This window comes from Hyla sarda, chromosome 12, assembly GCF_029499605.1.
Source record: "Hyla sarda isolate aHylSar1 chromosome 12, aHylSar1.hap1, whole genome shotgun sequence".
NCBI classification, from domain to species: Eukaryota; Metazoa; Chordata; class Amphibia; order Anura; family Hylidae; genus Hyla; species Hyla sarda.
Genome location: NC_079200.1, coordinates 62606298 through 62633516, shown reverse-complemented (window position 1 = coordinate 62633516; position 27219 = coordinate 62606298). Strand labels below are relative to the sequence as shown.

General features: G+C 43.6%; 1 protein-coding gene across 4 annotated transcripts in view; it reads right to left on the bottom strand.

The window, feature by feature from the left end:
• NTSR1 (neurotensin receptor 1) overlaps window positions 1-27219 on the bottom strand; it is a 220864-nt gene that overhangs the window by 62250 nt on the left and 131395 nt on the right. For all 4 annotated transcript variants that reach the window (XM_056547881.1, XM_056547878.1, XM_056547879.1 and 1 more), the window contains one exon: window positions 12405-12606. In XM_056547881.1, coding sequence (XP_056403856.1) covers window positions 12405-12606 — 202 coding nt within the window. The remainder of the gene's footprint in view (window positions 1-12404; window positions 12607-27219) is intronic.

Genomic DNA, 27219 nt, shown 5'->3' with positions numbered 1-27219 from the left:
GTACCCCAAGTGTCAGTGCCATTATCCTGTACCCCAAATGTGAATGTGTCATTATCCTGTACCCCAAGTGTCAGTGTCACTATCCTGTACCCCAAGTGTCACTGAGTCATTATTCTGTACCCCAAGTGTCAGTGTCATTATCCTGTACCCCAAGTGTCAGTGTGTCATTATCCTGTATCCAAGTGTCAGTGTCATTATCCTGTACCCCAAGTGTCAGTGTCATTATCCTGTACCTCAAGTGTCAGTGTCATTATCCTGTAGCCCAAGTGTCAGTGTCATTATCCTGTACCCCAAGTGTCAGTGTCATAATCCTGTGCCCCAAATGTGAATGTGTCATTATCCTGTACCCCAAGTGTCAGTGTCATTATCCTGTACCCCAAGTGTCAGTGTCATTAACCTGTACCCAAGTGTCAGTGTGTCATTATCCTGTACCCCAAGTGTCACTGAGTCATTATCCTGTACCCCAAGTGTCAGTGTCATCATCCTGTACCCCAAGTGTCAGTGTGTCATTATCCTGTACCCCAAGTGTCAGTGTCATTATCCTGTACCCCAAGTGTTAGCGTGTTATTATCCTGTCCCCCAAGTGTTAGCATGTTATTATCCTGTACCCCAAGTGTCAGTGTCATTATCATGTACCCCAAATGTCAGTGTGTCACTATCCTGAACCCCAAGTGTCAGTGTAATTATCCTGTACCCCAAATGTCAGTGTGTCATTATCCTGTACCCCAAATGTCAGTGTGCCACTCTCCTGTACCTAGTACAGGATAAAACAACAACAGCAAATTGCCCCATGTGGGGGGAGGGTACAACAATCTAGAACAACAACAAATGTGCCCAAAAGGCACTCACACCCTCATATTTCCCTCCACCATAGAGCTTAACTTTTATTTATTCTTTACTATATACAAGAAGTAGGAGATTAAAATCACATCTACTATCCACCATGTATTGGTTCTACCTTCCAGTCCCTATATATAAAGATGCAAGTACTAGAATTGGTGTCCTTTCATTGAAAGATTCAGTACTATTGTGTTCTTTATTGTATTATATATATAATAAGGGAAGGATATACAATGCTGTGTATCACAGCACTGACTGATGGAGAATTGTCTGCGAAGGGGGAGATGTACCTGCAGCGTGCATTGCTGCTCTATATGTGAACTTATTGGTGGACAGTAGTGCTGGTTGAAATCTGTATATACTGCTAAATCCTACATGTTTCGCCACTAGACGTGGCTTTCTCAAGGATGACAGTGGCAGACTGAAAGTCAATGTGCCAAACGGGGTTTATAAGCCTTCTGGTTCAGATGTCACTACCACTCCCATGTCGCATGGGTAGTGTATTCGGTGCATCCAACAATACAACATTACCCAATCCCTGGGTTCCTCCTAATGCAAGACAATGCTAGAGCTCATGTGGCTGTAGTGTGTCAGCAGTTGCTGCAAAAGGAAGGCATTGATGCTATGGACTGGCCCGCCCGTTCCCCAGACCTGAATCCGATTGAGCACATCTGGGACATCATGTCTCGCTCCATCCACCAATGCCACGTTATACCACAGACTGTCCAGGAGTTGGCGGATGCTTTAGTCCAGGTCTGGGAGGACATCCCTCAGGAGACCATATCCTCATCAGATGCATGCCCAGGCATTGTAGGGAGGTCATACGGGCACGTGGAGGCCACACACACTACTGAGCCTCATTTTGACTTGTTTTAAGGACATTACATCAAAGTTGGATCAGTTTGTAGTGTGGTTTTCCACTTTGATTCAGAGTGTGACTCCATATGCAGACCTCCATGGGTTGATAAATTTGATTTCCATTGATCATTTTTGTGAGATTTTGTTGTCAGAACATTCAACTATGTAGAGACGAAAGTATTTCATACGATTAGTTCATTCATTCAGATCTAGGATGTGTTATCTTAGTATTCCCTTTTTTTTCTTGAGCAGTGTATAATACAATAAAGAATACAATAGTACTGGATGCTTCAATGAAAGGACACCAATTCTAGTACTTGTATCTTAATATATAGGGACTGGATGGTGGAACCAATACATGGTGGATAGTAGATTTGATTTTAATCTCCTTCTTCGTGTATATAGTAAAAAAACAAAAAAAATGTAAAGTTTTATGGTGGAGGGAAATATGAGGATGTGAGTGCTTTTTGGGCACATTTGTTGTTGGTACAGGATAAAGACACACTGACCCTTGGGGTACAGGATAATGACACACTGACACTTGGGGTTCAGGATAATAACACTGACACTTGGGGTATAGGATAATTACACACTGACACTTGTGGTACAGGATAATGACACACTGACACTTGGGGTACAGGATAATGACACACTGACACTTGGGGTGTAGGATAATGACACTGACACATGGGGTACAGGATAATGACACTGACACTTGGGGTACAGGATAATGACACACTGACACTTGGGGTACAGGATAATGACACACTGACACTTGGGGTACAGGATAATGACCCGATGACACTTGGGGTACAGGATAATGACACACAGACACTTGGGGTACAGGATAATGATACAGACACTTGGGGTACAGGATAATGACACACTGATACTTGGGGTACAGGATAATGACCCGATGACACTTGGGGTACAGGATAATGACACACAGACACTTGGGGTACAGGATAATGATACAGACACTTGGGGTACAGGATAATGACACACTGACACTTGGGGGACAGGATAATGACACTGACACTTGGGGTACAGGATAATGACACTGACACTTGGGGTACAGAATAATGACACTGACACTTGGGGTGCAGTATTATGACATGCTGATCCTTGGGGTACAGGATAATGACACACAGCAAATTGGGGTAGAGGATGATGACACACTGACACATGGGGTACAGGATAATGCCACACTGACACTTGGGGTACAGGATAATGACACTGACACTTGGGGTACAGGATAATGACCCTGACACTTGGGGTACAGGATGATGACACACTGACACTTGGGGTACATGATAATGACAGACTGACACTTGGGGTACAGAATAATGACACTGACACTTGGGGTACAGTATAATGACACTGACACGTGGGGTACAGGATAATGACACTGACACTTGGGGTACAGGATAATGACACTGACACTTGGGGTACAGGATAATGACACACTGACACTTGGGGTACAGGATAATGACACACTGACACTTGGGATAGTGACACACTGACACTTGGGGTACAGGATAATGACTAGTGTTGAGCGGCATAGGCCATATTCGAATTCGCGAATATTCGTGAATATATGGACGAATATTCGTCATATATTCGCGAATATTCGCATATTCGTTATATCCTTGTTTATTTTCGCATATGCGAAAATTCGCGTATGCGAAAATTCGTATATACAAAATTAGCATACGCGAAAAATCGCATATGCGAATATTAGCATATGCTAATTTTCGCATATGCGATTTTTCACACGCCAGTCTCACACAGTAGTATTACAGCCTTCTTTACACCCCACAAGCTGGAAGCAGAGAGGGGTGATCACTGTGATGTGTACTGTGAAGAAAAAAAAAAACGAATATTCGTAATTACGAATATATAGCGCTATATTCGCGAAATTCGCGAATTCGCGAATATGCGATATTCGCGAATAATATTCGAATTGCGAATATTCGCGAGCAACACTAATAATGACACACTGACACTTGGGGTATAGGATAGTGACACTGACACTTGGGGTACAGGATAATGACACACTGACAGTTGGGGTACAGGATAATGACACACTGACACTTGGGGTATAGGATAGTGACACTGACACTTGGGGTACAGGATAATGACACTGACACTTGGGGTAAAGGATAATGACACACTGACACTTGGGGTACAGGATAATGACACTGACACTTGGGGTACAGGATAATGACATGCTGAAACTTGGGGTACAGGATGACACACTGACACTTGAGGTACAGGATAATGACACTGACACTTGGGGTGCAGGATTATGACATGCTGACCCTTGGGGTACAGGATAATGACACACTGCAACTTGGGGAACAGGATGATGACACTGACACTTTAGGTACAGGATAATGACACACTGACACTTGGGGTACAGGATAATGACACACTGACACTTGGGGTACAGGATAATGACACGCTGACACATGGGCTACAGGAAAATGCCACACTGACACTTGGGGTACAGGTTAATGACATACTGACACTTTGGGTACAGGACAATGACACACTGACACTTGGGGTATAGGATAATGACACTGAAACTTAGGGTACAGGATAATGACACTGACACTTGGGGTACAGGATAATGACACACTGACACTTGGGGTACAGGATAATGATACTGACACTTGGGGTACAGGATAATGACACTGACACTTGGGGTACAGGATAATGACACACTGACACTTGGGGTACAGGAAAATGATACTGGAACTTGGGGTACAGGATAATGACACTGACACTTGGGGTACAGGATAATTACACACTGACACTTTGGGTACAGGATGATGACACACTGACACTTGGGGTACAGGATAATAACACACTGACACTTGGGATAGTGACACACTGACACTTGGGGTACAGGATAATGACACACTGACACTTGGGGTACAGGATAATAACACACTGACACTTGGGGTACAGGATAGTGACACTGACACTTGGGGTACAGGATAATGACACACTGACACTTGGGGTATAGGATAATGACACTGACACTTGGGGTACAGGATAATGACACTGACACTTGGGGTACAGGATAATGACACTGACACTTGGGGTACAGGATAATGATACTGACACTTGGGGTACAGGATAATGACACACTGACACTTGGGGTACAGGATAATGACACACTGACACTTGGGATACAGGATAATGACACACTGACACTTGGGGTACAGGATAATGACACACTGACACTTGGGGTAAAAAATAATGACACACCGACACTTGGGGTACAGGATAATGGCACTGACACTTGGGGTACAGGATAATGACACACTAACACTTGGGGTACAGGATAATGACACACTGACACTTGGGGTACAGGATAATGGCACTGACACTTGGGGTACAGGATAATGACATGCTGACACTTGGGGTACAGGATAATGACACACTGACACTTGGGACACAAATTAATAACACTGACACTTGGGGTACAGGATGATGAAACACTGACACTTGGGGTACAGGATGTTCACATACAGACACTTGGGGTACAGGATGATGACACACTGACACTTAGGGTATAGGATAGTGACACACTTATACTTAGGATACAGGACAATAATACTTACACTTGGGATACAGGACAATGACACACTAACACTTGGGGTACAGGATAATGACACTGACACTTGGGGTACAGGATGATGACACACTGACACTTGGGGTACATGATGTTCACATACAGACACTTGGGGTACAGGATAATGACACACTGACACTTGGGGTACAGGATAATGACACACTGACACTTGGGGTACAGGGTAATGACACACTGACACTTGGGACACAAATTATTGACACTGACACTTGGGGTACAGGATGATGACACACTGACACTTGGGGTATAGGATAGTGACACACTCATACTTGGGATACAGGACAATAATACTTACACTTGGGGTACAGGAAAATGACACACTAACACTTGGGGTACAGGATAATGACACACTGACATTGGGGCTTCTAAACATTGTTAATTTGGTTCTAGGTCTTCGCGGTGGCTACCACTCTCCTGCTCACGGCTGTGACTAATGGCTGAGAGCTGTAGTTAAGCTTTCCTTCACTAGCAGGCAGCAAAGATTCACTTTCTAAATATCTTGTTGGCACCCTTCCCTGCACATGGGGCACATACCCTCACCCTTCTTGCTATGCTCTGGAGACTCCTCACTATCAATAAAGCCTGTCTGGTCTATATCCCCCATGTTATATGAACATCCTTGTGACTAGAGAATTTTTCGGCAGTTACATAGGCTTCTGGAAACATGCTCTATCACTACATTATATTCCCTATTGTAACTAGAGCTGTTAGATAAATTGTGAAATAAATAATGATCATTCTCTCCCAATGGAAACTATTTGTTACATTTGCAGCTTTCACTCCATCAGTATTCTTCTCTGTTCAAGCAGACTTATGTGGAATCTGTTGGAGCTGCAATTGTAGTCATTGAAGAGAACAAAGCTGAAGTCCAGTCTGCGGAGCGGCACAGAATTAATGAGCGCTGGGCTTTGGATTCTCAATGGTGGATGACAAATATCTTTGTGTTCTGTTTGTTTAGAGGAATTTCGTCCTGTTTATATAATAATAATTTTGCTACATTGTTTCTCTGCAGATAATTCCAGGCAGCGGGTGTTTATCTTTTTCTTTTATTTTCAAAGGAAGACAAAATTATTGAGTTTACAAAATTTTCCCCTTTAGACTTCAGCTCGGCTGTAAATTATATAACTGTTGTTATGAATGGGATATTTTTAATTACTGTTGTTGATATCATCTTGGATAGTGTTAGAAGGAAATTTCTGCCTATTCCTCTCACCAATGGGTTTAAATCGAATCAGGGTAATAGAGTTTGATACTTGTATAGTCCACTGTTAGAGATGAGCGAAAAATTCGATTCGGACGATTCGCAGAATTTTCCGGAAAAATTTGGTTCGCTACGAATTTATTCGCAGTGAATCGCTATTAAAACAGCTATTTCTGGCCTACAGAGATGCTCAATACGGGTGTAGAACACTTTACCTTGTCCTAACATGCATAGGGTGTGTGCTGTGTTAGTGAAATAATACTGTTATTCAGTATGACATGCAGATTCACTGCCACAGAGCATCTGGATGTGGCAGATTTTTTTAAAGTAATTTTTATTTAATTAAATTTGAATTTATTTTAATTTTTTGAGTACCCATTCTGGTGAGCATCGAGCTGGCGGTCCTCCGCCAAGTGAGATACCACCTGCTCCAGCCCCTGCCTCTCAGCGCCCCCCTGACTGTGAAAGTGCAAATGTTTCATTTAATCAGTTATGGTTCATTGTTATCGCTCCAAGCTGTTTCATTGGATTATTGTGATAATTCCAAAGGTAATATGACGTTGACGACCATAAGGCCTCAGTCTTGAAAAGATTACATCAATTTTTTATTTTTTTTTATTTATATTAGATTCCCAAGTTTAATGTCCTGGCGTTTACTTTGAACTAATACTATATGACCACAAAACCCAATCTATCAAGTCACATGGCGGCACAATGACAGAGCCTAGAGGTGGCAGCAGCATGAGGAGACCATAATCTGACAGAATGACAGCATCAGCAAGAGGAGAACATATAGTGGCTGAATGGCACAGCCTTGAGTTGGCAGCAGCATGAGGAGACCATAGGGCCTCACAATCCCTAAAATTAAAAGATTAATTTACTAATTGAAATTGAAGATTTATGGTAGCTATTGCTACCATAAAATGTTTAGGTAATGTCCCAGCAGCATGAGGAGACCATAGGGCTTCACAATCCCTAAGACTAAAAGATGAATTTACTAATTTAAATTGAATATTTATGGTAGCTAGTGCTACCATAAAATTTTTTAGGTAATGTCCCAGCAGCATAAGGAGACCATATAGTGGCTGAATGACACAGTCTGGAGATGGCAGAATCATGAGGAGACCATATAGTGGCTGAATGGCACAGCCTGGAGTTGGTGGCTGCATGAGGATAACATATAAAGGCTGAATGACATAGCATGGAGGTGGCGGCAGCATGAGGAGACCATATAGTGGCTGAATGGCACAGCCTGGAGTTGGCAGCAGCATGAGGAGAACATATAGTGGCTGAATGACACAGCATGGAGGTGGCGGCAGCATGAGGAGACCATATAGTAGCTGAATGGCACTGCCTGGAGTTGACGGCAGCATGAGGAGACCATATAGTGGCTGAATGACTCAATCTGGAGGTGGCCGAAGCATGAGGAGACCATATAGTGGCTGAATGGCTGCTGCGATACAGGTGGTCCCCCCGGGCACGTTTGGGTCCAGAATTTCCACTTCTGCCACCATGCTGACTGCCAACCATGGTACCACCTAGCTGGCTCAGCTGCTGCCTCACGAGCAACCTGCAACCCTCTTCTCCTGAAGATGATGAAGCCCCTTCTGCACCCAGCTCCCAATTGCGATTGGCATCATCATCAACAAGTGTCTGCACGTCACTGATGTCCTCCTCAGGTTCCTCAACCTTGTCTGCTTCAGGACCCTGAACGCTGGCAACACCACCTAACACGTCACTCTCCTCATCACTACTTGCCCACCTAGTGGAGGAATCGGCAGATGTCTCCTCCACTTCTTGGCTGGGCAGTAACTGCTGACTGTCCTCTATTAGATCGTCCTCATTGAATAGTGGAGCTGAACTCACAGCATAAGATACTTCTGTAGTGGTGGGAACAGCATAGAACAGAGGCAATGGGAGGACAGGGACTGCTCCCGGGCCATGCCAATTGAGGATTGTGTCTGAGGAAACCGCCGACTGTTGACAGGGGGTATCAGATGTCACTTGTGATGAAGTGGATGACCATGTTAACCAATCGATGATGGCAGATGGGTTGCTGGTCGAGACAAGACTGCTAGCTGATATCGGGAGATCAGGTCTCTCGCTGCGACTCCTGCTGCCACTCTCCCCTAGTCTGCTGCAACCTCTGCCTGCGCCTGATGAATTTAGGCCTCGGCCACTCCTCTGTGCACGTCCTGGCACTTCTCTGCCTGACATAATTAGTGCATATATGAGAGGAGTACAATACGCTTCACTACGCTTAAAACTGTATTTGTCTAGAACAGCAGCTGGTGTGTACTTTTGGCTGTCCTTTTACAGTGACTAGGCCCTTAATACTTTATCAGGAACAAAATGGTACAACACTTAGGTGTACGTATGTGGTCTGCACTTTTGAAGGCAGAAAGATGCGCTACAGTACGCCTAAAAAAGTTTTTGTGTACAACATCAGCTGGTGAGTGCTTTTGGCTGTCCTTTCACAGTATCTAGGCCCTTAAGACTTTATCAGGACAAAATATGGTACAACACTTAGTTTTATGTATGTGGTATGCACTTATGAGGGCAGAAAAATGAACTACAGTACGCCAAAAAAAAAGTTTTTGTGTACAACACCAGCCGATGAGTAGTTTTGGCTGTCCTTTCACAGTATCTAGGCCCTTAAGACTTTGTTAGGAACACAATGGTACAACATTTAAATGTACGTATGTGGTATACACTTATGAGGGCAGAAAAATGCGCAACAGTACACTTAAAAAAGTTTTTGTGTACAACACCAGCTGGTGAGTACTTTTGGTTGTCATTTCACAGTGTCTAGGCCCTGAAGACTTTATCAGGAAAAAAACGGTACAACACTTAGATGTACGTATGTTGTATGCACTTATGAGGGCAGAAAATTGCACTACAGTTTGCTTAAAAAAGTTTTTGTGCACAACACCAGCTGTAGACACCAGTACTGCAGCACACAGTCGCTGTGTACTACAGCCAAAATTTCACATACTCAATCTCACTCCCTTCCCTATCAGTCCTAGAAAGGATTTGTGCTTGAGCTGAATCGCTGCTGCTCTTATGTGCAACACACTGCTCTCTGATCCTCTCTATAATAGAATGCTGTAGACAGTGACTGGGAGGTGAATCACTGCTGTTCTTCTGTGCAACACACTGCTCTCTGATGCTCTCTATAATAGAACGCTTTACTCAGTGACTGGGAGGTGAATCGCTGCAGTAAGAATGATTTTCTATGAAAAACAATCTGCTCTCTGTCCAACAGAACGCTGACTTGACTAGAAGGTAAACTGCTGCTGGAAAAAGCTTTTCTGTGTAACAAATAGTACTGTCTGTCCCTATCTATCTCTCTGCAGTGTAAGGAGGAAGTCACTGTCCGCAATATGGCTGCCGATTATATAGGGCTGTGACATCATAGGGGTGACTGGCTGCTGATAGGCTGCATCCTGCATGTGATTCAGGGTCATCCCGCCTACCCTTGTTCCCGCCTTCCCAGGATTCCTTGCCCCATGTCCCCACATGTGGATTCGTCATTCTAGATGCCCTGGAGCCTGGACCACACTAATTGGAGTTTAATGACGCAATTTGCACGATAGAATCGTGGCGATATTCGCATTCGTTGTAAATCACATTTTTCCTGAAATTCGTAATGAATTCAGATTCCTCAAAGTCGATTCTCTCATCTCTATTCACTGTGTTAACCTGATAGGTATGTAAACTTTCACAACTTTTTATTTTATTTTAGTGTAGCTAAAATTAAACAAGAAGAAACTTCAACTAGTCTTTTTTAAATATCTTATTCAGTACTGTATACGCAGCTCCAATGCTATTATGTCTCCATGGTTATAGACTTCAAACAATCTCAGTGAAGTCTGATCTTTTAATCATTTGTTTACACATTTATGTGTTAATTTATGTCATCTGAACTTTGTACTGACTGTAGGTTTGGGGGGGACACAGAGGTTGCATCACTACTTCAGATTCTTTTTACTTGTATGATGTCAGGGACCGATCAGGGGGACAGGGAGAGTGAGCCCTAAACTGACCATAAATCACAATCCTCAAAACACCTCCAGTAGACAAGGACTCCCCATGGACAGGTAACAGGGATACCAGACAGGACACTGTCCACACTGAACACACAAACTGGGCACTCCACTCCACTTTAGAAGTAGCCATAAATAATAAATCCAAATAGACTACTGGCCAGCGGCACACTCACCAGTGTGGTCAGAAGCTGACCCAGTAGGAAAACAGAAATATAAAAACACAGAACTTCACAGAAACGGATACAAGAGAAAACACAGTGTGAACAGACACATAGCAGAAAGGATATACAAATCCTAAAACCGACCTAACAACAACAGCTTAAAATTCACTAAGAACATGCCACCTAACCATGGTTAAAATCAAAACATACAAGGTGCATGCTAAAACAGAGAAAGTAGATTAAAAAGCTCAAATAAGAAGTGTTTCACAAAAGCCTCCATTAGCAGCATGGCAGTAGCAAAGTGTAATGAAGTCCAAATGAAGTATATGAAGTCAATCACCAGCACTGAAGCTAGTCAGTACTGAACTTAAATAGACACACCCTAAAGGCTATTGGGTAACAGAGGCTGATGCTGAAAAAGCCAGAGACATTAACTATTCCCTGACCAGGGAACATAAAACTGTTCACACACAGCAAATCCAATAGCTGTGTGTGAACATAGACCAGGACAGACATGACATATGATATGTTGTGATTGTCTCTCATGCAGGGGGGGATTAGGGAAACACTGTCCCTGTGTGGTATGAATGGCGTGGGTTCCTTTTCAACACAGTATTTTAAATGGAAAATAAATTATGAAATATGTAATATTAAAAAAATATTTCTTTAGGGAGTAGACCCCAGAAAAGACTCTCCTTTAATTCATGTTTATTAAGTTCTCCCATAGAGTACCCAGGGTATACAGTTTCTATTACAATTCCCTTCAGGGCCTAAGAACCCCTCCAGGACTAAGCCCTTTACCAGGGTTACCACTTAAAATATCACTTTAATTGTTTTACTTTAAAAAGTTCTCCAAAGAAAGTGCAAATAATACAAAAAGTGCATTAAAAACATAACCTTAGTGTTGGTTCTAGGTCCTTCTGGACCTCTAATAAGTTGGAGATATTTTCAAAGCATCATAGTTTCCATGTCCCTATTTCTATGGGTTAAGTATTAATAATTTCCCTCATTAGGGTCCTATGATTCTGCCCTTGTTCCAACACTAGGTTGCTGATTAAAATACAGTCTTTAGTATCCCCCCCGATGAAAGAACCGTCTTTCTCAAGGTGCAGGACACTAATGCCGGGCGAGAAGTTGAGCAAATACCTTACTGCTTTCTTGGACTTGTTCGGCAGTCCAAGAAAGCAGTCCAGGCCAAGTCATCAGAATAGCTACAGTGGCTACACTACAGTTCCCTGCACCCTGCATTTTGGGCACTGTAGAGCATCAAGCAAGCCACAAGCCTCAGGAGCACCTTCCAGGAGCCAAACGGTCAAGAAGGTTTACAGTACTGTGAGTATTCAAGTTAAATAAGGGTAGACAACAAACTACGGACCGCAGTGGACCGTCAGGGTGTCCATGACAGTACCACTGGGTAGCAGCAGCATTAGTTGTCACTGGTCTAGCTGTTGGTGACTTCTTTTTTTTGGGAAAAGAGGGAGCTAATGGATACTTAAATATAATTTTGTGACTGGGGGGGGTCACAAAATTATATTCGGTATAGGGACCCTCATCACATACATACTCTGGATATGCTATCAATGCTTAAGATGGAGACATAAAAGATCTGAAATGTAAATGCATAAAGTACATACGCAGGACTCCAACGCCGTGCTTTAGGGACTGTATGCGGCTGGGCTCCATGGACATGCTGAGGACAGTCGGCTGGCCCCCGATGGTGCACACTTGGTTTTCTTGATGTGCCTGTTTCACCATAATAATGAGCTGGTTGGCTATGATGGTGTTCAGGACGGAGATAACAACCATCGGAAACACAAAGGAGAGGAAGGTGTTAACCTAGAAGAAAGCAGACAGGAATATGTAAGACTAGAAGAAAAATTAACATGTGGGTCTCATTCTGCCATGAAGAGGACTACATTTTTGATTCGATAAATGGTTGTTGTACTTTCAATCTGTCCTCATGAAAGCTTTTAAATAGGGCTGGGCTTTATAGTGTACGACATGTGCAGTCACACATCAGCCACTTTTGCTGTAGGGGGCGCCACAGGAGGTCGGCCACCTGACTCTTCTGGCCACCAAAAAATGTAAAATCAATAGTATGACACTTTTATTTGATAATTTTGAATGGAACTGTTATCTGGTTACTGTATTGCGGTAATGTTGGAGCACAGTATGGTGGTATTAGGTACAGTGTGATGCTACTATTGCCAATTTCAGTAGTGAATAAAAATTACGCCACTATTTATCATTCATACAGTGTCATAGACATAAAAGTGTTAAATGACCAATATATGGCACTGTATATAGGCACAGGCAATGATATATACAGTTACATATAACCTTACAGTGCCTTAAAGTGTTGTATACTTATAAGGAAACACTAGAGCCATAACTACTGATAAAACTCAAATAATTTTATTAACACTCCCTTGAGAAAGTCCAGGTTGACGAAACGTACGTTGCGGGGGTGGTGACAGGCTTTTACCATGGGTAAGTGAGCATCAGCCTTTCCAGTGCTATTATTTTATGCACCGTTAGTGTCCATTCCAGTTATCCTGAGTGGGTAACTGGACATCACATCGGTAGAGGTTATATGCCCCTTTCTTTGTCCTATCAGACACTACTAGTGGACACCCATACTGCTGCTGTATATCTCACTGCATATACACTATATATATATGGCTACATTTATTATACCTGTCTTACCACCTTCTTTTCTGATTAGTTATCTGTCTACAACCATTGACATTGTATTATGACAATATTCAGCAGTCATACTTGTGATTGTGATTTTAAAGAGTGTTAATAAAATTATTTGAGTTTTATCAGTAGTTATGGCTCTAGTGTTTCCTTATAAGTATACAATATTTATTTCCTGAGCTATACTGTAGCATTGGTTTATAGACCCGCAGCGAGTTCCAGATATGGTTTATACACCAGTAGTTTCTATGTATGCTAAACTACAACGCTGCTATTTTTTGTTGCTAAGTGCCTTAAAGTGTACCTGTAATTAGCAAAAATGTCTGTAGAAAATAACATTGAATGCATATTTGTAATATACATTGGTTAAAAAAAGGACAAGCAGGGCTCTGTGCAGTGAGGACAGGCAGGGCTCTGCACACTGAGGACAAGCATGGCTTTTTACACAGGACAAGCAGGGCTCTGTGCACTGAGGACAAGCAGGGCTCTGTACACTGAGGACAAGCAGGGCTCTGTGCACTCAGGACAAGCAGGGTTCTTTACACTGAGGACAAGCAGGTCTCTGTACACTGAGGACAAGCATGGCTTTGTACACAGGACAAGCAGGGCTCTGTACACTGAGGACAAGCATGGCTTTGTACACTGAGGACAAGCAGGGCTCTACACTGAGGACAAGCAGGGCTCTGTTCAGTGAGGACAAGTAGGGCTCTGTACACTGAGGACAATCAGGGTGGCTCTGTGTACTGAGAACAAGCAGGGCTCTGTACACTGAAGACAAGCAGGGCTCTGGGCACTGAGGACAAGTAGGGCTCCATACACTGAGGACAAGTAGGGCTCCATACACTGAGGACAAGCAGGGATCTGTACACTGAGGAAAAGCAGGGCTCTGTGTACTGAGGACAAGCAGGGCTCTGTGCACTGAGGACAAGCAGGGCTCTGTACACTGAGGACAAGCAGGGCTCTGTACACTGAGGACAAGCAGGGCTCTGTACACTGAGGACAAGCAGGGCTCTGTACACTGAGGACAAGTAGGGCTCTGTCCACTGAAAACAAGCAGGATTCTGTACACTGAGGACAAGCAGGGCTCTGTACACTGAGGACGAGCAGTGCTCTGGGCACTGAGAACAAGCAGGGCCTTGTACACAGGACAAGCAGGGCTCTGTACACCGAGGACAAGCATGGCTTTGTACACAGGACAAGCAGGGCTCTGTACACTGAGGACAAAGAGGGCTCTGTGCAGTGAGGACAAGCAGGCTCTATACACTGAGGACAAGCAGGGCTCTGTACACTGAGGAGAAGCAGGGCTCTGCTTACTGAGGATAAGCAGGGCTCTGTACACTGAGGACAAGCATGGCTCTGTGCACTGAGGACAAGCAGGGTTGCTCTGTGAACTGAGGACAAGCAGGGCCCTGTACACTGAGGACAAGCAGGGTGGCTCTGTGCAGTGAGGACAAGCAGGGCTCTGTGCACTGAGGACAAGCAAGGTGGCTCTTTGTACTGAGGACAAGCAGGGCTCTGTACACTGAGGACAATCAGGGCTCTGTACACTGAGGACAAGCAGGGCTCTGAACACTGAGGACAAGCATGGCTCTGTGCACTGAGGACAAGCAGGGTTGCTCTGTGTACTGAGGACAAGCAGGGCCCTGTACACTGAGGACAAGCAGGGTGGCTCTGTGCAGTGAGGACAAGCAGGGCTCTGTGCACTGAGGACAAGCAAGGTGGCTCTTTGTACTGAGGACAAGCAGGGCTCTGTACACTGAGGACAAGCAGGGCTCTGTACACGGAGGACAATCAGGTCTCTGGGCACTGAGGACAAGCAAGGCTCTATAAACTGAGGACAAGCAGGGCTCTGTACACTGAGGAAAAGCAGGGCTCTGTGTACTGAGGACAAGCAGGGCTCTGTGCACTGAGGACCAGTAGGGCTCTGTACACTGAGGACAAGCAGGGCTCTGTACACTGAGGACAAGCAGGGCTCTATGCACTGAGGACAAGCAGGGCTCTGTACACTGAGGACAAGCAGGGCTCTGTACACTTAGGACAAGCAGGGCTCTGTACACTGAGGACAAGTAGAGCTCTGTCCACTGAAAACAAGCAGGATTCTGTACACTGAGGACAAGCCGGACTCTGTACACTGAGGACAAGCAGGGTTCTGGGCACTGAGGACAAGCAGGGCTCTGTGCACTGAGGGCTCTGTGCAGACCTCTGGCTTGTCAATCATCCTGCTGTGTGAGCCGGGGGCATGTCATAGAGCCCCAGTGTGCAGATCCCTGCTTGTCTTCAGTGCACAGAGCCCTGCTTGTCATCAGTGTACAGATCCCTGCTTATTCTCAGTGCACAGAGCCCTGCTTGTCCTCAGTACACAGAGCCCTGCTTGTCCTCAGTACACAGAAGCCTACTTGTCCCCGGTACATAGAGCCCTGCTTGTCCTCACTGCACAGAGCACTGCTTGTCCTCACTGCACAGAGCCCTGCTCGTCCTGAGTGTACTGAGGACAAGCAGGGCTCTGTGCACTGAGGACAAGCAGGGTTCTGTACACTGAGGACAAGCAGGGCCCTGTACACTGAGGGCAAGCAGGGCTCTGTTCACTGAGGACACACAGGGCTCTGTGCACTGAGGACAAGCAGGGCTCTGTGCACTGAGGACAAGCAGGGATCTGTGCAGCGAGGACAAGCAGGGATCTGTATACTGAGGACAAGCAGGGCTCTGGGCACTGAGAACAAGCAGGGATCTGTACACTGAGGACAAGCAGGGATCTGTGCACTGAAGACAAGCAAAGCTCTGCTCACTGAGGCTCTATGACACGCCCCGGCTCACACAGCAGGATGATTGACAAACCAGAGGCCTGCACAGAGCCCTGTTTGTCCTTCTCTCACTTACTTTATTTGGTCTCCTCATAGAGACACACAGGCAATAGCTGCAGGGACAAGACAGCATTTTTTTCACCCAAAAAAATAGAAATTTTTTAACCAATGTATATTACAATTATACACATAATGGTATTATATACATTATATGAAAAGTTTTTGCTAAAGTTTTTGCTAATATAACTGTACAACATATGAGGGTATTACCATCACAAAGGGCATCAAGGGAGTCGAAAGGTAATTCACTTTAGAACAATGGCCTCCAAGCTGTGGACCTCCAGCTGTTGCAAAACTACAACTCCCAGCATGTAAAGTGATCTTTACTGTTGCTTCTAGGAGTTTCAAAACTACAACTCCCAGCATGCCCAGACAGCCGGAGGTGCACAGTTTGGAGACCACTGTTTGATATGGTCATGAAATCACTGGATTCGTATAACCATGAACAACAGAAAGAGGAGAAGAGAACTGTCTTGAGACCTAGGAAAGAGGACTTGAGAACCAAAAATGTGGAAAAATATCAACAATCTCAAGGTTACATCTTTCATCTCCAGAGATCTAGATTTACCTTTGCCCACAGTGCGCAACCTTATCAAGAAGTTTTCAACCCATGGCCCTGTAGCTAATCTCCCTGGGCATGGAGGGAAGTGAAAAATTGATGAAAGGTTTCAACGCACGATAGTCCGGATGATGAATAAGCAGCCCCAAACAAGTTTCAAATATATTCAAGCTGTCCTGCAGCCTCAGGGAGCATCAGTGTCAGCGCAAACTGTCGACATTTAAATGAAATGAAATATTATAGCAGGAGATCCAGGAGGACCCCACTGCTAACACAGAGACATAAAAAAGCAAGACTACATTTTGCCAAAATGAACTTGAGTAAGCCAAAATCCTTTTGGGAAAACGTCTTGTGGATAGATGAGACCAAGATAGAGCTTTTTGGTAAAGCACATCATTCTACCGTTTACCGAAAATGGAATGAGACCTACAAAGAAAAGGACCTACAGTTAACTATGGTGGAGGTTCAATGATTTGGGGTTGTTTTGCTGCCTCTTGCACTGGGTGCCTTGAATGTGTACAAGGCATCATGAAATCTGAGGATTACTAATGGATTTTGGGTCGCACTGTACAGCGCAGTGTCAGAAAGCTGAGTTTGCGTCCTAGATCTTCGGTCTTCCAGCAGGACAATGACCCCAAACATACGTCAAAAAGCACCCAGAAATGGATGGCAACAAAGCGCTGGAGAGTTCTGAAGTGGCCAGCAATGAGTCCAGATCTAAATCCCATTGAACACCTGTGGAGAGATCTTAAAATTGCTGTTGGGAAAAGGCCCCCTTCCAATAAGAGAGACCTGAAGTAGTTTGCAAAAGAAGAGTGGTCCAACATTCCGACTTAACATTCTTAAAAAATTTCAGGGGTGCCAACATTTACGGCCATGATTGTATATAGGGGGCAGTATTATAATAGTTATATTTTTGCACATAGAGGCAGTATTATAGTAGTTATATTCTTATACATAAAGGCAGTATAATAGTAGTTATATTCTTGTACATAGAGGCAGTATTATAGTAATTATATTCTTGTACATAGTGTGACACTGTGGCAAGGGAAGGGTGTATTTCCCTAGCTAACCCTGGAGAAATCTCCACCTGTAGCCTAATTAATGAGGTAGCAGAAAGGGGAAGTGTGTTTAAAAGGAAGTCAGACAGAATAGTTTGTGCTCTCCCCAGAAAACACCAAAGTGGCTGTAGGGGGAGGCATGGGTCCTGGTGAGGAACACACAGCCCGAGCTGTGAGAGGCCCCAAGAGTGATGTGGACGAGACACACAGCAAGAGGTTGCAAACACTGTGTGTGAACAGTGAGTAGAAGGTTTCAGGAGGCATAAGTTTAACTGGCCAGGAAAAGCCCACCAGTTGATAGTTAGGGCACGCTAGATTGTTTAGTTAGTGACTGGACTGTCTATTTTGTTTGTTCCTGTGTTATGTTTTTATTGCTTTAGATGATCATGAAATCACTGGATTCGAATGGCAATAATTTGTGACACGGCCTCCTTCCACCACACTTCGTACTACAACGCCACTTAATGGCAAAGGATCCTTACAACACAATAAAATACCAACTCTTATTATTTTGACGCCCTACACTGACATTATTAGGAATGCTGTTTAATAATCCAGCGACAGAGATGATAATGTGAAATTAATAACAGAAGTAAATGGAGACAAATGAGTAGTAGTTCTGCTGGATCCAGTTAATAAAATGAAATATTGTTGAACAATCCATCAGGGGACTCCGCTCTGTGCCTCTGCAGCCATTAGCAGGCCAGACGCGTTTGCTACCACTTCACCAGACTCCACTTCGCTGTCGATCGCCACTGGGTTAATTGGTTTCTATAAATGTTAATTAAATATAATGGAGATTTGGCTCGTGCTTGTCCTTGAAGACAATAGAAAGAGAAAATCCCCAGAAGGGGGATGAGGGGGGGGGGGGGATGGAGGAAGGGGCGAGGGGTAGTATAGGGTGACAGTCAATGTAATTTCACTCAAAACTAAATAGGTTCACCAGAGATGCAGTTTAAAGTTCTTGACTTAAAATGAAAAAGCCGATATGAAATGTAGAAGCTTTCTGTAGCACCAGACTGACATTGAGCTAAAATCTGTACCAATCCTATTGTTGCCCTCTTTAGAAGCAACCTCAGCACCACCTATGGCTACATGACTTCATTTAGGGCTATTGTCAGTGGTAGCAGTGGCGTTGCGACCCGGGTGCGGGGGCTGCGGCCCGCACCGGGTGACACCAGCCTAATGGGGTGACACCAAGACGCTCCGCAGCACCCCCCCCCCATCTGTGCCCGACCGGCCTCCCATCCGTCAGCATCCCCCCCCCCCCCCCGCGCTGTGTGTGCGGTGCGCCCGTCCGTCAGCAAACCCCCTCTTTCAACTTCACTGTGCGCCCGACCGTCATCACACCCCTCACCTTCACCAGCACTGTGCCCGTCCTCCGCTCCCACGTCTGCGCCGGCCTGACGTCACACCGCATGGCCGCGCAGGAGGACGTGAGTTACGTCACTCGCACGGCGCCCGGTGAGAAGGATCGCTGCGCTGGATGGGTGAGTGTGTATGTCTGTCTCTCTGTCTGTCTGTCTCTATCTATGCTTGTGTGTGACTGTGTGTATGTGACTGTGTGTGTTTGTGTGACTCTCTGAGTGTGTGTGTGACTCTGTGTGTGTGTGTTTGTGCGACTCTGTGTGTGTGTGACTGTGAGTGTGTCTCTCTGACTGTGTGTGTGTGTGTTTGTCTCTCTGTGTTGTATGTGTTTTTTTTTTTGTGTGTGTGTGTGTGTGTGGGGGGGGGGGGGTATAACCAGCGATCTATTGTGGGGAGACTTTGACCCATTGTGGGGAACCTGCAAGGAAACCTGCGGCCTAATGTGGGGAAACTACTACCAAATGTGCGGAGTCTATGCTACCTAATGTGGGGAATCTGTGCTACCAAATGTGGGAAGTCTATGCTACCTTATGTGGGGAATCTGTGCTACCTAATGTGGAGAAATTGCTACCTAATGTGGGGAAATTGCTACCTAATGTGGGGTAACTGGTACCTACCTAATGTGGGGGAACTGGTACCAAATGTGGGGAATCTATGCTGCCTAATGTGGGGAATAGATGCTACCTAATGTGGGGAAACTGTGACCTACCTAATGTGGGGGCACTGCTGCCTAACTAATGCTCCCCCCCCTGGCAGTAGCACCCTCATCATCCACCAGCAACACCCCCCCCCCCAGCAGCACCTCCATCAACATATCCTGAGGGTGGATGATGGAGGTGCTCCTGCCAGGAGGATGATCCTGCCGATGGATGATGGGGGTGATACTGCCAGGGGGGATGGCCAGTAGCACCCTCATCATCCTCCAGCAACACCCCCCCAGTAGTAGCACCCCCATCATCCACTAGCAACACCACCAATACCCCCCTCCCGTGGTAATAGCATCAGCTAACGGATGTTGAGGGGTGTTACTTTGGTTGTGGTATTATATTCAGAGGGGGCAGTGTATGGCAACGTTATATTCAGAGGGCGCAGTTTGTGGTAGTATTATATTCAGAGGGTATAGTGTGTGGCGGTATTATATTCAGGGGTACAGTATGTGGCAGATTTATATTCAGAGGGTACAGTATGTGTTGGTATTATATTCAGAATGTACAATGTGTGGTAGTATTATATTCAGTGGGTACAGTGTGTGGTGGTATTATATTCAGGGGTACAGTATGTGGCAGATTTATATTCAGAGTGTACAGTATGTGTTGGTATTATATTCAGAATGTACAATGTGTGGTAGTATTATATTCAGTGGGTACAGTGTGTGGACGTATTATATTCAGGGGTACAGTATGTGGCAGATTTATATTCAGAGTGTACAGTATGTGTTGGTATTATATTTAGAATGTACAGTGTGTGGTAGTATTATATTCAGTGGGTACAGTGTGTGGCAGATTTATATTCAGAGTGTACAGTATGTGTTGGTATTATATTCAGAATGTACAGTGTGTGGTAGTATTATATTCAGTGGGTATGGTGTATGGAAGGTTTATAATCAAAGAGTATAGAGTATAGTAGTATTATATTTAGAGGATACAGTGTCTGTCAGGTTTATAATAATTATTGTTTTCATATAGAGGATGAGAATGCGCTGACATAGTGAGGAGACGTCTGGGCGTCACATTCTGCAGAGAGAAGTTTTAGCTGGACCAGGCGGTATGTACCATCTGAATTAGATAAGGGAAGACTATAGAGAAGACGTCACCTGTAGTCACTGATATCATTGTGTATTCTCCTCACTATAGAGAAGACGTCACCTGTAGTCACTGATATCATTGTGTATTCTCCTCACTATAGAGAAGACGTCACCTGTAGTCACTGATATCATTGTGTATTCTCCTCACTATAGAGCAGACATCACCTGTAATCACTGATACCATTGTGTATTCTCCTTACTATAGAGAAGATGTCACCTGTAATCACTGATATCATTGTGTATTCTCCTCACTATAGAGAAGACGTCACCTGTAGTCACTGATATCATTGTGTATTCTCCTCACTATAGAGAAGACGTCACCTGTAATCACTGATATCATTGTGTATTCTCCTCACTATAGAGAAGACGTCACCTGTAATCACTGATATCATTGTGTATTCTCCTCACTATAGAGAAGACGTCACCTGTAGTCACTGATATCATTGTGTATTCTCCTCACTATAGAGAAGACGTCACCTGTAGTCAGTGATATCATTGTGTATTCTCCTCTCTATGTCCTATCAGAGCTGTAGTCACTTGTCAGTTCTACAGTTAGGTCAGTGAAACTACAACTCCCAGCATAACCTCACCACTGCTCAAAGGGGTACTCTACTGGAAAAAAAAAAAATTTAATCAGCTGGTGCTACAAAGTTAAACAGATTTGTAAATTACTTCTATTTAAAAATCTTAATCCTTCCAGTACTTATTAGCTGCTGTATAAGCGATTCACAGGAAGTTATTTTCTTTTTTTTATTTATTTTCTGTCTGACCACAGTGCTCTGTGCTGACACCTCTGTCCATGTCAAGAACTGTACATAGTAGGAGCAAATCCCCATAGCAAACCTATCCTGCTCTGGACAGTTCCTGACATGGACAGAGGTGTCAGCAAATAGCACTGTGGTCAGACTGGAAAGAACTACACAACTTCCTGTGGAGCATACACCAGCTTATAAGTACTGTAAGTATTAAGATTTTAAATAGAAGTAATTTAAAAATCTGTTTAACTTTCTGGCACCAGTTGATATAAAAGTAAATGTTTTCCAGTGGAGTACCCCTTTAAGTAATTCTGGGAGCTGTATATTTCAATGGTGAAAACTTCTTTAACACTTTCCTATTCTGTGGCAACTGGTATATCTGATTATTATACTGGAATTTCTCACAATGCGCTACAACAGTGGTGTCTGTCACAACAGGCTAAAAACTTACTGAGGGGGGGAGAGGTGTGGGGTGACAGCATTTTCTACCGCACCGGGTGACACCAACCCTAGCAACGCCACTGAGTGGTAGGTACACCAACCAAGATCACATGGTCCTCTGTACTTGAAGACAGGAACCAGGGTATTTTGGAAAAACATGGGTCTGTCAAGCCAAGACTCCCACTGGACCTTTATTACCTTAGGTACGTTACAGGTCTCCATTATCAATGGATTTTCAATGCTATTGCAAAGGAAACTGGTACGATCAGAATATCCAAGGCATTACAAATAGCAGGGATCTTTAGGGAAGTCTGTTCTGTCTGTTTCGGGCACTTTTTGTATGGAAAGAAAGCTGATCTATTACTCTTGATCAGCTAATCGCGACTGCTCATCTATGGTCAAATTTGGAATAATAGTTTCTAATAAGTCAGCCTACCTCAAATTTTCTCTGTTTTTTTTGCAGTATGGTATGTATTATAGCATTTGGTTTATGTATGTTTTCTAGGGTCTTGTTCTAATCTAATTTAGTTTTTTAGCAAATTATTTGTTAGCTAATTATTAGTTGCTGCTTCTAATTCTGTTTAATTCAGTTTCCTTGTAGCTTAGTTTTCATGCACTCTTGCTCATGTCTCATAGCCCTAGTGCCTGCTTGTTTGTCTGTTGGAGTAAGTTTGCAGATAAGGGATCATATCATGAGATATTTGTAGGGACAGTGAAGCTTAGTGGCGTCAGGTCAATGTTCATGAATACATCTAGGAAAAGATTAGGAATAGCTAGCTCAGGTCAGAATAAATAGTTTTTCCTGTTGATCATCTGGTCTGGTTCCTTCTACTTGCCATTCTCATTATTTGTCACCTTCCTGCATTGATATCAGGGGCGGATCTCTCCCCCCCCCCCCTGCCACTATACTATGTGTAATAACATATACTATTTTCAGTGTGGACATTACCCTGTGTGAATATAGCCTCATTGTGCCTCTCCTGAGAATAGACTCTGGATTCGCCACTGATTGATATGTGCTTTGTTAGTTAGAGCAATAATACTTATTAGCTTCTGTATGCTCCAGAGGAAGTTGTGCAGTTCTTTCCAGCCTCTGCTGCTGCCTCTGCCCGTGTCAGGAACTGTCCAGAGCAGGAGAGGTTTGCTCTAGGGATTTGTTTCTGACACGGACAGAGGTGTCAGCAGAGAGCACTGTGGCCAGACTGAAAAGAACTACACAACTTCTTAAGTAGCATACAGCAGCTGATAGGTACTGGAAGGCTTAAGATTTTTAAAACGAAGTAATTTGCAAATCTGTTTAACTTTATGGCACCAGTTGATTTGAAAACATTTATTTTCTCAGGTGTACCCCTTTAAGAACATTGCAAGAAAGTCACATTCCCACTAAGAACCCATCAAAGGAATGGAGGCTGCCATTTGTGGAGCAACAGGCAGAGATTTCCATAAAACATCCTATTTAAGGATTACTGTACCTTCAAGCCCCTTCTCTCTTCAGGCACTAATCTATAGTAGTGTTCCCCTATCCCAATTACAACTCCCCATTGTGTGCTTTCTGTCAGATTTCCTAAAGTGTGAAATCATGATCGTGATTCTGCTATCAGTAATGAAATCCTGTTTTTCAGAACATTTTGGTTTATCTTGAGATGGCAAACAAACACCCAGACGTGCTCAGATCAATAGCCTTTTTCGGAGGTAGGACCGCGAGTGTTCAGCGTGAGCTTCAAGAAGAAAGACATCTTCCCCATAGGATCCGCTCTCGGTAATGTGTCTGGTTTTTAATGACCTGTTTTGTTCTCATCAGAGGGTCAGATGAAAGATTCCCAGCTGATGGTGTCTGGGAGTGATTTCTTTATCCACTGGGTGCCACTGCTGTTTTATAAGGAATGAGATACAGATGCAATCGCTCGATAACCCACTCAGCTCTGCCACATCCATACTTAACTCTTTGGCACTGGACCATTTGTTATCCGTGCTATGCTATGTAAAGATGACGCATCGTAAAAAGAGCATGAGTTGTGCCAAATGAAAAAACGCAGCTCTGCTACATCTGTACGTGTTTATGCTGTAATGCACTGACTCATCCATCAGTCACTGAGTTTGTGCACTGGCTGATCCTCTGCTATGCTTCATGTTTACAAATTCTGCTGCATGATGATATCTACAATGAATTCTGCATCCACACCGGACTACTAATCTATTTCTGAAGCCCGCACACAGCAATGCCAGGTGCACCCCTGACATTTTTCAAGAAAATTAAGTATTTTTCACAGAAAAGGATTGCAGTAACACATATTTTGCTAAACAGATGTTTATTCCCTTTGTGTGTTTTGGAAATAAACCAAAAAAGGGAGATAAAAAAAGCAAATTGGACATAATGTCACACCAAACTCCAAAAATGGGGTGGACAAAATTATTAGCACCCTTTCAAAATTTGGGATAAATAAGATTGTTTCAAGCATGTGATGCTCCTTTAAACTCACCTGGGGAAAGTAACAGATGTGGACAATATAAAAAGCACACCTGAAAGCAGATAAAAATGAGAGAAGTTCACTTAGTCTTTGCATTGTGTGTCTGTGTGTGCCACACTAACCATGGACAACAGAAAGAGAAGAGAACTGTCCTGAAGACCAGGAAAAAGGACTTGAGAACCAAAATTGTGGAAAAATATCAACAATCTCAAGGTTACAAGTCCATCTCCAGAGATCTAAATTTGCCTTTGTCAACAGTGCGCAACCTTATCAAGAAGTTTGCAACCCATGGCACTGAAGCTAATCTCCCTGGGCATGGACGGTAGAGAAAAATTGATGAAAGGTGCCAACGCAGGATAGTCCAGACGGTGGATAAGCAGCCCCAAACAAGTTCCAAAGATATTCAAGCTGTCCTGCAGGCTCAGGGAGCAACAGTGTCAGTGCCAACTATCCATCGACATTTAAATGAAATGAAACACTATGGCAGGAGACCCAGGAGGAACCCACTGCTAACACAGAGACATAAAAAAGCAAGACTATATTTTGCCCAAATGAACTTGAGTAAGCCAAAATTCTTCTGGGAAAATGTCTTGTGGACAGATGAAACCAAGATAGAGCTTTTTGATAAAGCACATCACTCTACTATTTACCGAAAACGGAATGAGACCTACCAAGAAAACAACACAGTACCTACAATGAAATATGGTGGAAGTTCAATGATGTTTTGGGGTTGTCTTGCTACCTCTGGCACTGGGTGCCTTGAATGTGTGCAAGGCATCATGAAATCTGAGGATTACCAATGGATTTTGGGTTGCACTGTAGTGTCAGAAAGCTGGGTTTGCATCTAGATCTTGGGTCTTCCAGCAGGACAATGACCCCAAACATACATCATAAAGCACCCAGAAATGGATGGCAACAAAGCGCTGGAGAGTTCTGAAGTGGCCAGCAATGAGTCCAGATCTAAATCCCATTGAACACCTGTGGAGAGATCTTAAAATTGCTGTTGGGAAAAGGCACCTTCCAATAAGAGAGACCTGGAGCAGTTTGCAAAGGAAGAGTGGTCCAACATTCTGACTGAGAGGTGTAGGAAGCTTATTGATGGATAGTGTTGAGCGGCATAGGCCATATTCGAATTTGCGATATTTCGCGAATATATGGACGAATATTCATCATATATTCGCTAAATTCGCATATTGGTAATATTCGCGTTTTATTTTCGCATGTGTGAAAATTCGCGTATGTGAAAAATGAACATATGCGGAAATTTACATAAACCATAATTAGCATAAGTGAAATTTAGCAAATGCGAAAATTAGCATATGCAAATTTTCGCATATGCGAAAATTTGCACGCCAGTCTCACACAGTAGTATTAGAGCCTTCTTTACACCACACAAGCTGGAACCAGAGAGGGATGATCACTGTGAAAAAAAAAAAATTACAAAAAAAAAAAACGAATATTCGTAATTATGAATATATAGTGCTACATTCGTGAATATTCGCAAATTTGCGAATATGCGATATTCACAAATAAAATTCGCATTGCGAATATTCGCGAGAATATTCGCGAACCAACTATAGATGGTTATAGGAAGCGACTGATTTCAGTAATTTTTTTCAAAGGGTGTGCAACCAAATATTAAGTTAAGAGTGCCAATAATTTTGTCCAGCCCATTTTTGGAGTTTGGTGTTTCCTCCCTTTTTTGGTTTAGTTCCAACAGACACAAAGGGAATAAACATGTGTATAGCAAACCATGTTACTGCAATCCTTTTCTGTGAGAAATACTTAACTTTTCTTAAAAAATTTCAGGGGTGCCAACATTTACGGCCATGACTGTATATAGGGGGCAGTATTAAAATAGTTATATTTTTGCACATAGAGGCAGTATTATAGTAGTTAAATTCTTATACATAAAGACAGTATAATGGTAGTTATATTCTTGTACATAGAAGCAGTATTATAATAATTATATTCTTGTACATAGTGTGACACTATGGCAAGGGAAGGGTGTATTTTCCTAGCTGACCCTGGAGAAACCTCCACCTGTGGCCTTATTAATGAGGTAGCAGAAAGGGAAAGTCAGACATAATAGTTGGTGCTCTCCCCAGAAGACAGGAAGGTGGCTGTAGGGGGAGGCATGGGTCCTGGTGAGGAACACACAGCCCGAGCTGTGAGTGGCCTCAAGAGTGATTTGGACAAGACACACAGCAAGAGGTTGCAAACGCTGTGTGTGAACAGTGAGTAGAAGGTTGCAGGAGGCATAAGTTTAATTGGTTGGGAAAAGCCCACCAGTTGATGGATTGTTTAGTTAGTGACTGGATGGTCTAGGATTTTGTTTGTTCCTGTGTTATGTTTAAATTTTTCCTGCAACCTGTCTAATAAAGCTGGTGAGGAGCTAGACTTGCATAAAGAACAGTTTTTTGCCTGCTGAA